The sequence below is a fragment of the Mandrillus leucophaeus genome, unplaced genomic scaffold, assembly GCF_000951045.1.
Source record: "Mandrillus leucophaeus isolate KB7577 unplaced genomic scaffold, Mleu.le_1.0 Scaffold272, whole genome shotgun sequence".
Taxonomy (NCBI): Eukaryota; Metazoa; Chordata; class Mammalia; order Primates; family Cercopithecidae; genus Mandrillus; species Mandrillus leucophaeus.
The window spans coordinates 188,448-201,482 of NW_012102832.1; the positions used below are offsets into that span (position 1 = coordinate 188,448).

Below are 13,035 nucleotides of genomic sequence, written 5' to 3' on the forward strand. Positions count from 1 at the left end.
GAAAAAAAAAAAAGAATGAAAGGTCTGGGCATGGTGGCTCACACCTGTAATCCCAGCACTTCGGGAGGCCAAGGCAGGCAGATAACGAGGTCAAGAGATAGAGACCATCCTGGCCAACATGGTGAAACCCCATCTCTACTAATAATACAAAAATTAGCTGGGTGTGGTGGTGCACACCTGTAGTCCCAGCTACTGGGGAGGCTGAGGCAGAAGAATTGCTTAAACCTGGGAAGCGGAGGTTGCAGTGAGCCGAGATTGCACCACTGCACTCCAGCCTGGCAACAAAGCAAGACTCCCTTACAAAAAAAAAAAAAAAAAAAAAGGAATGAAGGACTGATACATGCTACAACACAGATGAACCTTGAAAATATTATGCTAAGTGAAAGAAGCAGATATAAAAGGCCAAGTATTTTATGATTCTATCTATATGAAATGTTCAGAATAGGTAAACCCATGAAATATAAAGTAAATTTGTGGTTGCCAGGAAATGGAGAGTGACTGCCGGTGGATACAAGGCTTTTTTTTGGTGGAGGGGGAGGGACTGAGAGTGGGGAAGGTGAAGAAATTGTGCTGGAAATATGGAGGTGATAGTTGCACAATCTTGTGAACATACTAACAAATACTGAATTGTATACTTTAAAAGGGTGAATTTTATGGTATGTGAATTATATCTCAAAAAAAGTTAACACCCAGGCAATAAATGATTGAGAAAAAAAAAAAAAAACAGTTAACGACACACAAATCTGATGAATTGCAGCGGTACAATGGATAAATAAAATGTAGTATATTCATATGATGAAATACTACTTAGCAATAAAAAGCAATGAACAACCTGGATATATCTCAGAAACATTATGCTGAGTGAGAGAGGTAGGTTTAAGAACAGAACACACATTATATGATTCTATGTATATAAAATAGAAGAGATAAATATTAATGTAGGTGAAAGAAATCAGAATGGCATGTGCCTGTGTGGGGTGGGCAGGGGAGGCTCAAGTAGTAGGGACCAATTAGGAAGGAGCCTCAAGCAGCTTTCTGGGGGATGGAAATGTGGTATGTGTTTGCCGAAAGTCACGGAACTGTAACATTTAGATTATGCATTTTGCTATATTTAAATCATAATTTAACCAAAAATAATTTTAAGAAAACCATCAGAGATCAATAGATAACTACACATTATTGTGATGATTCTTACAAGAAGTAATTTATAATTCTGGCAGCTAGGAAATTGAAGGCATTCTCCCTATATTGTAAAGTCAAAAAGTGTCACATTATCATCATGAAAGAAAAGTGCAACACCCATTAATTTACCTGCATCTGTGTCCATGTACTCCTATCTTGTCATTATTCATCTGTGCTCCTATCTAAAACCAACTCCTTAACTTCAGCACTGGATCTCAACTCCTCTTGATTATTCAGCTGTCACTACAGCAATAACCCCTCTCTCTCACAACATGAATTTTTCCATTACTACTGCATTATGTTCAAATAGTTGCAGAAAAATGTAGTATAAAATCTCCCAACTTAAAAATTCCTTCCTTTACCCCACCTCTCTCTCGCCTACCCCTTTTCTCTGATCTTCTCAGCAAAACTCCTTTAAAAAGTTGTCTAAGTGTGTTGTCTCCATTTCCTCTCCTTCCATTCTAAAGAACCTGCTGCAAAAGTGGAGAATTCATTATTGTTCCCCACTACTACACAAAAATTGTTAAATGTAATATTGAATTAGGCTTCATCATTCTATTTGATTTAGTGTAGTAGCATCTGACACAGCTGATCACATTCCCTCTGCCTTCATCTACTGTTTCTTTTCATCTACTGTTTATTTAAATTCTGGGATACCCCTTCTCTCTCCTGGCTCTCCTACTTCTACCTTACTGGCCAGTCTGTCTCTTTTGCTGATTCTTCCTCTTCTACACAATCTCTAAATCCTGAACTCAGACCTCTTTTTTCCACTTATACTCAGTCACTGGTTGATCTCACCCAGTTTTGTTTTGGTTTTTAAAGACATGAGGTTGCCCACGCTGGGCTTGAACTCCAGGACTCAAGCAATTCTCCTGTCTCAGCCTCCTGAGTAGCTGGGACTACAGGCGTGAGCCACCACGCCCAGTTAATTTTGTATTTTCAGTAGAGATGGGGTTTCACCATGTTGGCCAGGCTTGTCTCAAACTCCTGACTTCAGGTGTTCCACTCCCCTCAGCCTCCCGAAGTGCTGGGATTACAGGTGTGAGCTACCACGCCTGGCCCTTGATTCCCTTTTACACCCAAATATGCTTCCATGCCAGGCACAGTGGCTCATGGCTGCAATCCCAGCACTTTGGGATGCTGAGGCAGGAGAATTTCTGGAGTCCAGGAGTTCAAGACCAGCCTAGGCAACACAGTGAAATCCCATCGCTACAAAAAAAAAAAAAAAATAGCTGGGTATGGTGCATGCCTGTAGTCCCAAATACTCAAGAGGCTGAGGCAGCAGGATAGCTTGAACCCAGTAGTTTGAGGCTGCAGTGAGCTATGACTGCACCACTGTACTCCAGCCTGGGCAACACAGCGAGACTTTGTATCTTTAAAAGAAAAAAATGAAGCTGGGCGCGGTGGCTCACGCCTGTAATCCCAGCACTTTGGGAGGCTGAGACAGGCGGATCACGAGGTCAGGAGATCGAGACCATCCTGGCGAACACGGTGAAACCCCATCTCTACTAAAAATACAAAAAATTAGCCGGGTGCGGTGGCGGGCGCCTGTAGTCCAGCTACTCAGGAGGCTGAGGCAGGAGAATGGCGTGAACCTGGGAGGCGGAGCTTGCAGTGAGCAGAGATCGAGCCACTGCACTCCAGCCTGGGGCACAGAGCGAGACTCTGTCTCAAAAAAAAAAAAGAAAAAAATGTTTCTACGGCAGTCTTCCCTATCCCTATACATGGCAACTTCATTCTTCCAGTTCTGCAGGCCAGAATTTGATGACACTTCTTTCTTTCCACCACACAGTCCATCCTTCACCAACAGTTTCAGTTTCACCTTCAAAATATACAGAGACTTTACCACCTTTAAGTTCTAGTTGCAACCAGCATCTCAAATGGATTGCTAAAATAGCCTTCTGAATGGTCTCCCTGCCTTCTCTCGTCTTCTTTTAGTCTGTTCTTCAGAAAGCCGAGTAAATCAAATCAAGTTCCCCTGCCCAAAACTCCCTAATTAGCGTGTCATATCACTCAATGTGAAAGTCAAAAAACTTCTCACTGTAGCAAACAGGTTCTATAGGATCAGAAAGGTCTCCCATTGCCCTCTCCTACTCAATCCTGTCCTGAACTCAGCAGCTTTCTTGTTATTCCTCGAATACCCTAAGCATGCTCCCATCTCAGGCCTTTGTACTTGCTGTTTCCTCTGTCTGAACCACTTTTCTTCTAGGTATCCTCATAACTCTGTCCTTCATGTCTCAGTTTATGCTCAATATCACCTTATTAGAGACAGTTTCCCCAAACACTTTCTAAAAAACAGTGGCCCAGCACTCCTTATTATCTGACACCTTTATTTTTCTTAATGATACTTCCTGCCACCTAGATCTTATACATTTAATTATTTGCTATGTCTCCTATTAGAATGTAAGCCATATAAGGCAATATTTGGGTTGCTGCTGTATCACCAGCTCTTAGAATAGTATATGGCATTTACTAGCTACATAAATATTTGTTGAATCAATGAAGAAAAGACATAGAAGCTGGGACCAGGTATAGTGGCTCACACCTGTAATACAGCACTTTGGGCAGCCGAGACAAGCAGATCGCTTGAGGTCCGGAGTTCAAGACCAGCCTGGCCAACACGATGAAACCTCGTCTCTACTAAAAATACAAAAATTAGCCAGGCGTGGTGGTATGCTACTCGGGAAGCTAAGGCAGGAGAATCGCTTGAACCCAGGAGGCAGAGGTTGCAGTGAGCCAAGATGGCGCCATTGCGTTCCAGCCTGAGTGACAAGAGCGAAACTCTAGCTCAAAAAAAAAAAAAAAAAAAAAAAGACAGAGCTCTAGGTATTGCTACTATTTTTATTACAAAAGACTTCCAGATCAAGACTGATCAGGAGGAAACACCACCTTTAGTTATCAGCAGATGATAAAAAATAATGATATGTAAAACCTTTAAATAATCATTCCCAATATTTCAGTGAGAGCAAAAAGAGTAAATATATGCTTACAGAAATAACCACAGAGCAGAGAACACATGTAGAAAGCAAATAATTTCCTTAATTCAAAAAGCTGGCCCCTATGTCTCTCAGCGCCTTTACAAGTTATACATAAAGGTGCCTGGTATTTACGGTAATAATAAATAAAACTTGGGAGGCGGAGGCAGGCAGATCACCTGAGGTCGGGGGTTTGCGACCAGCCTAACCAACATGGTGAAACCTCGTCTCTACTAAAAATACAAAAGTAGCCGAGCGTGGTGGTGCATGCCTGTAATCCCAGCTACTTGGGAGACTGAGGCAGGAGAATCACTTGAACCTAGGAAGCGGAGGTTGCGGTGAGTCGAGATCGCATCATTGCACTACAGCCTAGGCAACAAGAGCAAAACTCCATCTCAAAAAAATAAAATAAATAAATAAATAAAACAACCTAAAATTCCCTTTAGCTTTTCTTGACTAAAAATAGGCCTTTGGAACTCTGCAAAAGACTTTTATTTCCACCATGTGCACAAATTATATTTAGCAATGAACACACATAACCACTACTGTTTCTATGTTGGTAACCCATGTAACTTCACCAGCAGACTTAAAAGACTCAAGTCTTAATTTCTGGCTTGCTGAATATATAGTAACATCCAGTAGATATAAAGATGATATTAATTATATTGTTAACCACATAAAAAAGTACCAACTTCTGCCTAATTCTTTCTCCATTTAGTATATGCATTACCTTCTCCAGGTTTGGGGTCCCAGCCCAGTCTCTCCCCTATAGGTGAAAAGACATCTTTCACAAACTCCTGGATTTCCTCATAGAAGTCTGTGTGGGACAAGAGAGTTGAGAGAATCCCCAGGTTACAGCTCAGGTCGCTCCATACAGTATAATTGGGCTCATTCACAAAAGCCTCCATGACTTTTAGAACCTCTACAGTGCTAATGATTCCAGCTCGAGCCTGGGATAGGAAAAAACATAAATTAACCTAGTCTTCAAACAAAACCAAAAAACATAAGCATGCATTTTTGGCATTAACTACTGCTAGCAATTTCTTTGGTTTAAGGAAATGGGACTGTATAAGTTCAGAACACTGTTAGAATAAAAATCCTACTCAGACAACATTCCTTCTTTACTCTTTTGTTATTTTTTCTTTACAGAAATATTAGAATGAATCATTTGCTATTTATACAAGAACTACTTTAAAAAATTAAACTAAAAGTCCCATCAATTTGAGAACAACAACAAACCAGTTAACTTCTATTTCTACTCAGTTTCTGGGGACTTGGTTTTGTTACTGTTTTGAAATTTTTCATACTTTCAGAAAAACTGCAAAAATAGTTTCAGTTTAGTTTTTGACATTCTTTCAAAGCTGGACCTGCAAACTGTGTCAACTTAAGCCTCTCCTTTACTCATTTCTAAAAGAACATAAACTAGAAGGCACTACAAATTCAAAGTCCTTTCAGAACTAACAGAGTTAGGAAAAAGAACTTCTGTTACAGCAGCCAGCTGCACAAACAGCTCACTCTCCTGGGACAGGTCTCTCTCGGCAATTAGATCAGCAGATGTGAGGTTTTGTGCATCAATGCTAATCTGTGTTTACACAAAGGCGGAATCCAAAACCAATGACTGCAGAGGGGAGGGAAAATTTCCAGTCCAATTTAAAGGAATACTAGGAGGAATATGACAATTTTATCATAAAGACATCTGGAAATTACCTAACCTATGCTGAAGTCATAAAGAAAATAATACTAATTGCTGCTTTAAATCCTTTCTGGAAGAAAGCCAAATATAAATATAATTCTAAAGCTAATGGGATACAATTTGAAATAAGAACACAATGTTTAAAAATTCTAGCTTTCCCAGCAAAGTACAACCACTATTTAGAAAAACATAAAATCACTCTGACTTAATTATTTTAAAAACCTATCAGTAGGGTCATTTCTTCAAGGCTCATATTTATTTCTACTGAAAAGCAAGGAATTTTTGCCTTACAAAGGATAGTTTAATTAAGAGTTTCAGAAAGCTGGCTCAGGAGTAGTGAAATGGGATTTAAATTATATAGCCTCAATCTTGTCATATTAAAAATCAGTCATTTGGTCTAGTCCCAAAGGTGTTTTTAACCTTCATGAAGACCCATATTCTTCTAATTATGTTTCAGACACTCCAGGAAAAACAAAATCTTTTAATCAGCAAAATCCATCATATTACTTAAGTCACAGATGCTTACCAAGGAGAAGAGGTCATTCTGTAATCCAAGTCGATCCACAGGGGGCAGAGAAAGGTCACGAATGCCTGGTAATAAACTTTCCAGCATGGCAGAGCTGTACTGGGTCCGATAAAACCCAACTGTTCCTAAGTTTAACTGCAAAGATATCCAGTAAGTACTATTAAACAGCTCCATTAATTTTTTAAATCAACCTTTTGTATGTTTACAAGGAGTTCTGGTTTTAGATATATATGGATGAAAAACAATTAAGACCATCTATGCCAACTAATGAATTAAAACAAGACAACACATCAAGAAAGAATGAATACGCAGACAAAAGAAAAGGGAAACTTGAAATTGTGGGGGCCAAAGTGAGAGACAGTAGAAAGAACATGGAAGGGACAAAATAATGTGGGTAAGTTTCTATTTCTAACCTCAATTTTAGGTTTACAGAAAACACTTAATATATATGAAAACACTTGGACAGTGGAATCTCTAAGAAAGCTTAGCCCTTTACAAACATTGATCTTATAAGCACAGAGACTGAACAGAATACCAATTTTCAGATCACAATTTTAAAGAATTACATGGACCTAAAAGGCAATTTCATAAGATTTTTGGCGTGAGGTAATTACTGACTGCATTATTCTTTTATTATTATTTTTTTTGAGATGGAGTCTTGCTCTGTTACCCCGGCTGGAGGGGAGTGGCATGATCTCAGCTTACTGAAACTTCCACCTCCCAGGTTCAAGTGATTTTCCTGCCTCAGCCTCCCAAGCAGCTGGGATTACAGGCACCCACCACCAACCACACCCAGCTAATTTTATATTTTTAGGAGAGACAGAGTTTCACCATGTTGGCCAGGCTGGTCTTGAACTCCTGACCTCAGGTGATTCATCGCACCTCAGCCTCCCTGGGATTACAGGCATGAGCCACTGCGCCTGGCAACTGCATTATTTTCTATAGGCTATTTACCAATAGCCAAAAAATATTTTTGAGAACATTTGTATTCAAAATAGTTTAATGGTAAAACAGTAAGATATAAATATTTTACTATTTATATGTAAATATTTTAAAAACCACCCCTACAATTTTAATGCAACTATCACTTTATCGATTCCCTTTATTTAACTTAATCAAAATTGTAGTGTACATAACTTTTTTCTCATTTATAAGAAATTTTTCATATTGCTACAACATAATCTTCCAGATTATAATTTCAAATGGTAATATTCCAATGAGTGTATTTTTTTTTTTTTTTTTTTTTTTTGAGATGGAGTCTTGCTCTGTCACCCAGGCTGGAGTGCAGTGGCCGGATCTCAGCTCACTGCAAGCTCCGCCTCCCAGGTTCACGCCATTCTCCTGCCTCAGCCTCCCGAGTAGCTGGGACTACAGGCGCCCGCCACCTCGCCCGGCTAGTTTTTTGTATTTTTTAGTAGATACGGGGTTTCACCGTGTTGCCAGGATGGTCTCGATCTCCTGACCTTGTGATCCGCCCGTCTCGGCCTCCCAAAGTGCTGGGATTACAGGCTTGAGCCACCGCGCCCGGCCCCAATGAGTGTATTTTAAATATATATTTTAAAAAGTAAAACAATGCCAGGCATGGTGGCTTATGACTATAATCCTAGCTACTCCAGAGCCTGAAGTGGGAGGATCACATGAGCCTAGGAGTTTGAATCTTGCAATATAGTGACACCCCCAACTCAAAAAAAAAAAAAAGAAGTTGATAAACAGAAAAATGGCTTCTTTTTTTGGGGGGGGGCGGGAATGGAGTCTTGCCCTGTCATCCAGGCTGGAGTGCAATGGTGTGATCTCGGCTTACTGTAACCTCCGCCTCCTGGGTTCAAGTGATTCTCCTGCCTCAGCCTCCTGACTAGCTGGGATTACAGGCACACACCGTCACAACTAGCTAATTTTTTTTCCGTATCTTTAGTAGAGACAGGGTTTCACTATGTTGGTCAGGCTGGTCTCAAATTCCTGACCTTGTGATGCCTGCCTCACCCTCCCAAAGTGCGATTACAGGCATGAGCCACTGCACCTGGCTGGCTTTTTTTTCAAAAAAGCACAAATGTCTGATACAATGTGTAATTCCTATTAGGAACATATAATTAAGAGTTTGTAGTAAATACTTTCATTATGAAAGGTACAGAGTACAGAATAATGAAAAATAATTCTTACCTATTGGTATTTCTGTGAAATGGTTTTGAAATACCAGCTAGGGAATTTTACATTTCAGTGACACAAACCGATTATTATATATGTCTGCTCTCACTGGATTATAGTACTACACATATGGTGACAACACATCATTGAAGTTAACCTTTCATTATAATGGCAGGAGAGTTTGAAGGTGTGAGACTACAAATATTTTGGTTCATATAAGCTTACACTCCATCTACTTTTTTTTTTTTTCTCCTCCTTAGTCCTATGCCTTTGGATCTGCTTCTCTACCACTACCTTCCCTAACATCTGACAAATGTCTGGACAATACTATTTGAAAATTCATCCTAGGCCGGGTGCGGTGGCTCAAGCCTGTAATCCCAGCACTTTGGGAGGCCGAGACGGGCGGATCACGAGGTCAGGAGATCGAGACCATCCTGGCTAACTCGGTGAAACCCCGTCTCTACTAAAAAATACAAAAAACTAGCCGGGCGAGGTGGTGGGCGACTGTAGTCCCAGCTACTCGGGAGGCTGAGGCAGGAGAATGGCGTAAACCCGGGAGGCGGAGCTTGCAGTGAGCTGAGATCGTGCTACTGCACTCCAGCCTGGGCGACAGAGCAAGACTCCGTCTCAAAAAAAAAAAAAAAAAAAAAAAAAAAAAAAATTCATCCTAAATTTCACAAAGGAAAGCTTAGTTTTTTTTTTTTTTCTTTGAAACTACTAACCTGAAGCAGAATTTAAAGCCAGTCATAAGATGTATACATTAAGTGAGAGAAATCTGTTTAGGTAAGATTCTGAACTCACCTTCACCCATTGGTCTGGTTTGACATTTTTCAAAACCACATTCATCTCTGGCTTGTCCATTAGAATTTTTAGTTTGGCCTGGTTGGGGTCTTCACTAGTAGAGATTGTGATAGGGACCATCCACTGGGGACAATCTTCACCTAAGCAAGAGAAGAACAAATAAATTTTGCACTGGGACAAACAGAAGGTAAGGTGGAGAGAGGAGTGGTGTTGTTCTAACCAGGAGCCTAAGCCTAACTGTTAAGTCAGTAGTTCATTCTTAGTGGTACATGAACTCTTCCAGATAACCTGAATAGTATCAGTGCAAAGGAAGGGATAATCTACTAACAAAATCACAACATGTTGTCTAAAAAAGAAAGCAGTTAACTCACTTGAAGAATCACAAATGCAATGACTTAAACTTAATTATCATTTTCCCCTTACAGAGCAAAGACAGCAATTTTACTGTTAAATTGTGAGGAGGTGAAGGCTCTCACATAGCATTTATTACTATATATGCATATGTATTTTTTTTTTTTTTTTGGAGATAGAGTTTTGCTCTGTCACCCAGGCTGCAGTGCGGTGGCGTGATCTCAGCTCACTGCAACCTCCACCTCCCGGGTTCAAGAGGTTCTTGTGCCTCGGTCTCCTGAGTAGCTGGGACTACAGGTACATGCCACCATGCCCAAAAACATACAATTTTTTTTTTTTTGTACTTTATTAGTAGAGATGGGGTTTTGCCATGTTGGCCAGGCTGGCCTCGAACTCCTGGCCTCAAGGGATCCACCCACCTCAGCCTCCCAAAGTGCTAGGATTACAGGTGTAAGCCACTATGCCCAGCCTTCATATATCATTTAAAAACAAATTCTAAGGTGTAGGCCTTAACAGGTATACACACTGCTGAAATATCAAAGGGTTGATTTTTATTGTTGTGATAGACAGGATACATCCTGGGAGCTGTAATGTTCCATCACAGAGGACTCATATCTAAAAGCCAAAGCTTTTGTAAGGCAGAAACACTGTCTTATATATCAGACAGCAAAACAGACTTGGCATTAAGATGCCAAACAAAAAAGAGTCCTTGCCCAGTACATTAATGGAAATGGAGCTACTTTAATAAATGACATAGCTTTATGCTATCAGGTTAAACCACAAAGTAAAAAAATTTCTCCAATATTGGGATACTGCAAGTTTTAATGTTGCCTCTATTGGTCACAGAGTATTAGAAAAACCTGTCAGTACTACAATGTAGATTATAGGTAAGAGGCAGAAAACGGCAACTGTAACATGTACAGATTTATTTGGATAATAAAACTGTCATCTGACTTGTTAGATATTTTTTTTTCCCCCAGATAGGGTCTCGCCCTGTCACCCAGGCTAGAGTACAATGGCACGATCACGGCTCACTGCAGCCTCAATCTCATGGGCTCAAGCAGTTCTCCAACTCAGGCTCCCAAGTAGCAGGGACTGCAGATGCATGCCACCATGCCAAGCTAATTTTATTTATTTGTTTTTTGAGATGAGGTTTTGCCATGTTGCCCAGGCTGGTCTCGAACTCCTGGGCTCAAGCAATCTGCCCACCTTGGCCTCCCAATGTACTGACACTACAGGCGTGAACCACCGTGCCCAGTCTTGTTAGATATATTCATTAAAAGAATAATTCTGTAGACGGGCACAGTGGCTCACACCTGTAATCCCAACACTTTGGGAGGCTGAGGTGGGCAGATCTCGAAGTCAGGAGTTCAAGACCAGCCTGGCCAACATGGTGAAACCCTGTCTCTACTAAAGATACAAAAAATTAGCCAATCATGGTGGTGTGTTCCTGTTAATCCCAGCTACTTGGGAGGCTGAGGCAGGAGAATCGCTTAAACCCAGGAGGCGGAGGTTGCAGTGAGCCAAGATTACGCCATTGCACTCCAGCCTGGGCAACAGGGCAAGACTCAGTCTCAAAAAAAAAAAAAAAAAAGTAACTCTAGGCTGGGCATGGCGCTCACGCCTGTAATCCCAGCACTTTGGGAGGCAGCTGAGGCAGGCAGATCACCAGGGGTCAGGAGTTCGAGACCAGCCTGGCCAACATGGCGAAACCCTGTCTCTATTAAAAATACAAAAATAAGCCGGCGGGTAGTGGCACGCGCCTGTAATCCCAGCTATTCAGGAGGCTGAGGCAGGAGAATGGCTTGAACCTGGGAGGCAGAGGTTGTAGTGAGCCGAGGTTGCACCACTGCACTCCAGCCAGGGCAACAAAGCAAGACGCTGTCTCGCCAAAAAAAAAAAATCAGGCCGGGCACAGTGGCTCATGCCTGTAATCTCAACACTCTGGGAGGCCAAGGCGGGTGGATCACGAGGTCAGAGTTCAAGATCAGCCTGGCCAAGATGGTGAAACCCCGTCTCTACTAAAAATACAAAAATTAGCTGGACATGGTCATGGGTGCCTATAATCCCAGCTACTCGGGAGGCTGAGGCAGAGAATCGCTTGAACCTGGGAGGCAGAGGTTGCAGTGAGCCGAGATCATGCCACTGCACTCCAGCCTGAAAGATAGAGCGAGACTATGTCTCAAAAAAAAAAAAAGAAAAAGAAAAAACTAATTCTAACTGCTAAGGAAGGTTAAGGGCAGAAGGCCATACGTCTTAACTGAGTTGAATGTATCAGATTTTTAGTGGGTGGAACATGACAAGGCATTGATGATTCTCATATATACCTCACCTTTGTTGAGAACTGTTGTTTTAAAGGAAGCAAGAAAGATATAGACAAACACTTTACTCCTTGATTTTTTCAACTAATCTCTTAATTTCCTGGGTAAAATTTTATAGGTAAAAAGAATCTAATGACATATGGAAATATATGAAAATGGTAGTTAAGAGCATAAATTCATGGAGTCCAATTATTTTGAATTCCCACTCTTTACCTTCTTAGATAGGTGACCTTGAGCAATTTAACTAAGCTATGCTGCAGCTTCCTCATCTGTAAAATAGAAATAATGTGGCCTACCTTATAAGGAAGCTGAGAGAGTAAAATAAGAGCCAGTTATAGTATGTAGCACAATGACTGGTATATAATAAATGTAAATAATCACTGGACTTTACTCACTTATTTACTTATTATGCCCAAGCATTAAAAAAAAGAATTACCTACCCCCTCCACCTACCCCTCACCCCTGACACATACAGTAAAGTCCTCTTTTGGAAGATTAAGGCTAGAGAGGTCACTTCCTGGATATTACTAACTTTCTTCATTCATCATAGCCTCCAATAACACACAGAAACATGGAATTTCAAAAACTAAGAAAGTGACTAAATACTATAAATACCTTGTGAATCTCCTTTTTTATTTTCTAAACTTTTTTCTTATTTTTATTTTGAGACAGGGTCTTACTCTGTCACCCAGGCTGGACTGTAGTAGCACAATCATGGCTCACTGCAGCCTTGAACTCCTGGGCTCCAGTAATCTGCCTCCCTCAGCCTCCCAAATACCTAGGACTACAGGTGTGCACCATTATGCCCAGCTAAGATTTCTCTCTTTTTTTCTTGTTTTTTTGAGACAGAGTTTCACTCTTGTTGCCCAGGCTGGAGCACAATGCCTCGATCTTGACTCACTGCAACCTCTGCCTCCTGGGTTCAAGCGATTCTCCTGCCTCAGCCTCCCGAGTAGCTGGGATTACAGACATGCGCCACCACGCCTGGCTAATTTTGTATTTTTAATAGAGACGGAGTTTCACCATGTTGGCCAGGCTGGTCTT

The 13,035-nt window shown here is 41.0% G+C and overlaps 1 protein-coding gene across 1 annotated transcript in view; it reads right to left on the reverse strand.

Moving 5' to 3' along the window:
- LOC105542973 (puromycin-sensitive aminopeptidase) overlaps nt 1-13,035 on the reverse strand; it is a 122,511-nt gene that overhangs the window by 12,910 nt on the left and 96,566 nt on the right. The window contains exons 15-17 of the mRNA XM_011984696.1: nt 9,320-9,459; nt 6,377-6,511; nt 4,888-5,107 (exon numbers count right to left, since the gene is read on the reverse strand). Of these exons, the coding sequence (XP_011840086.1) occupies nt 4,888-5,107; nt 6,377-6,511; nt 9,320-9,459 (495 nt within the window). The remainder of the gene's footprint in view (nt 1-4,887; nt 5,108-6,376; nt 6,512-9,319; nt 9,460-13,035) is intronic.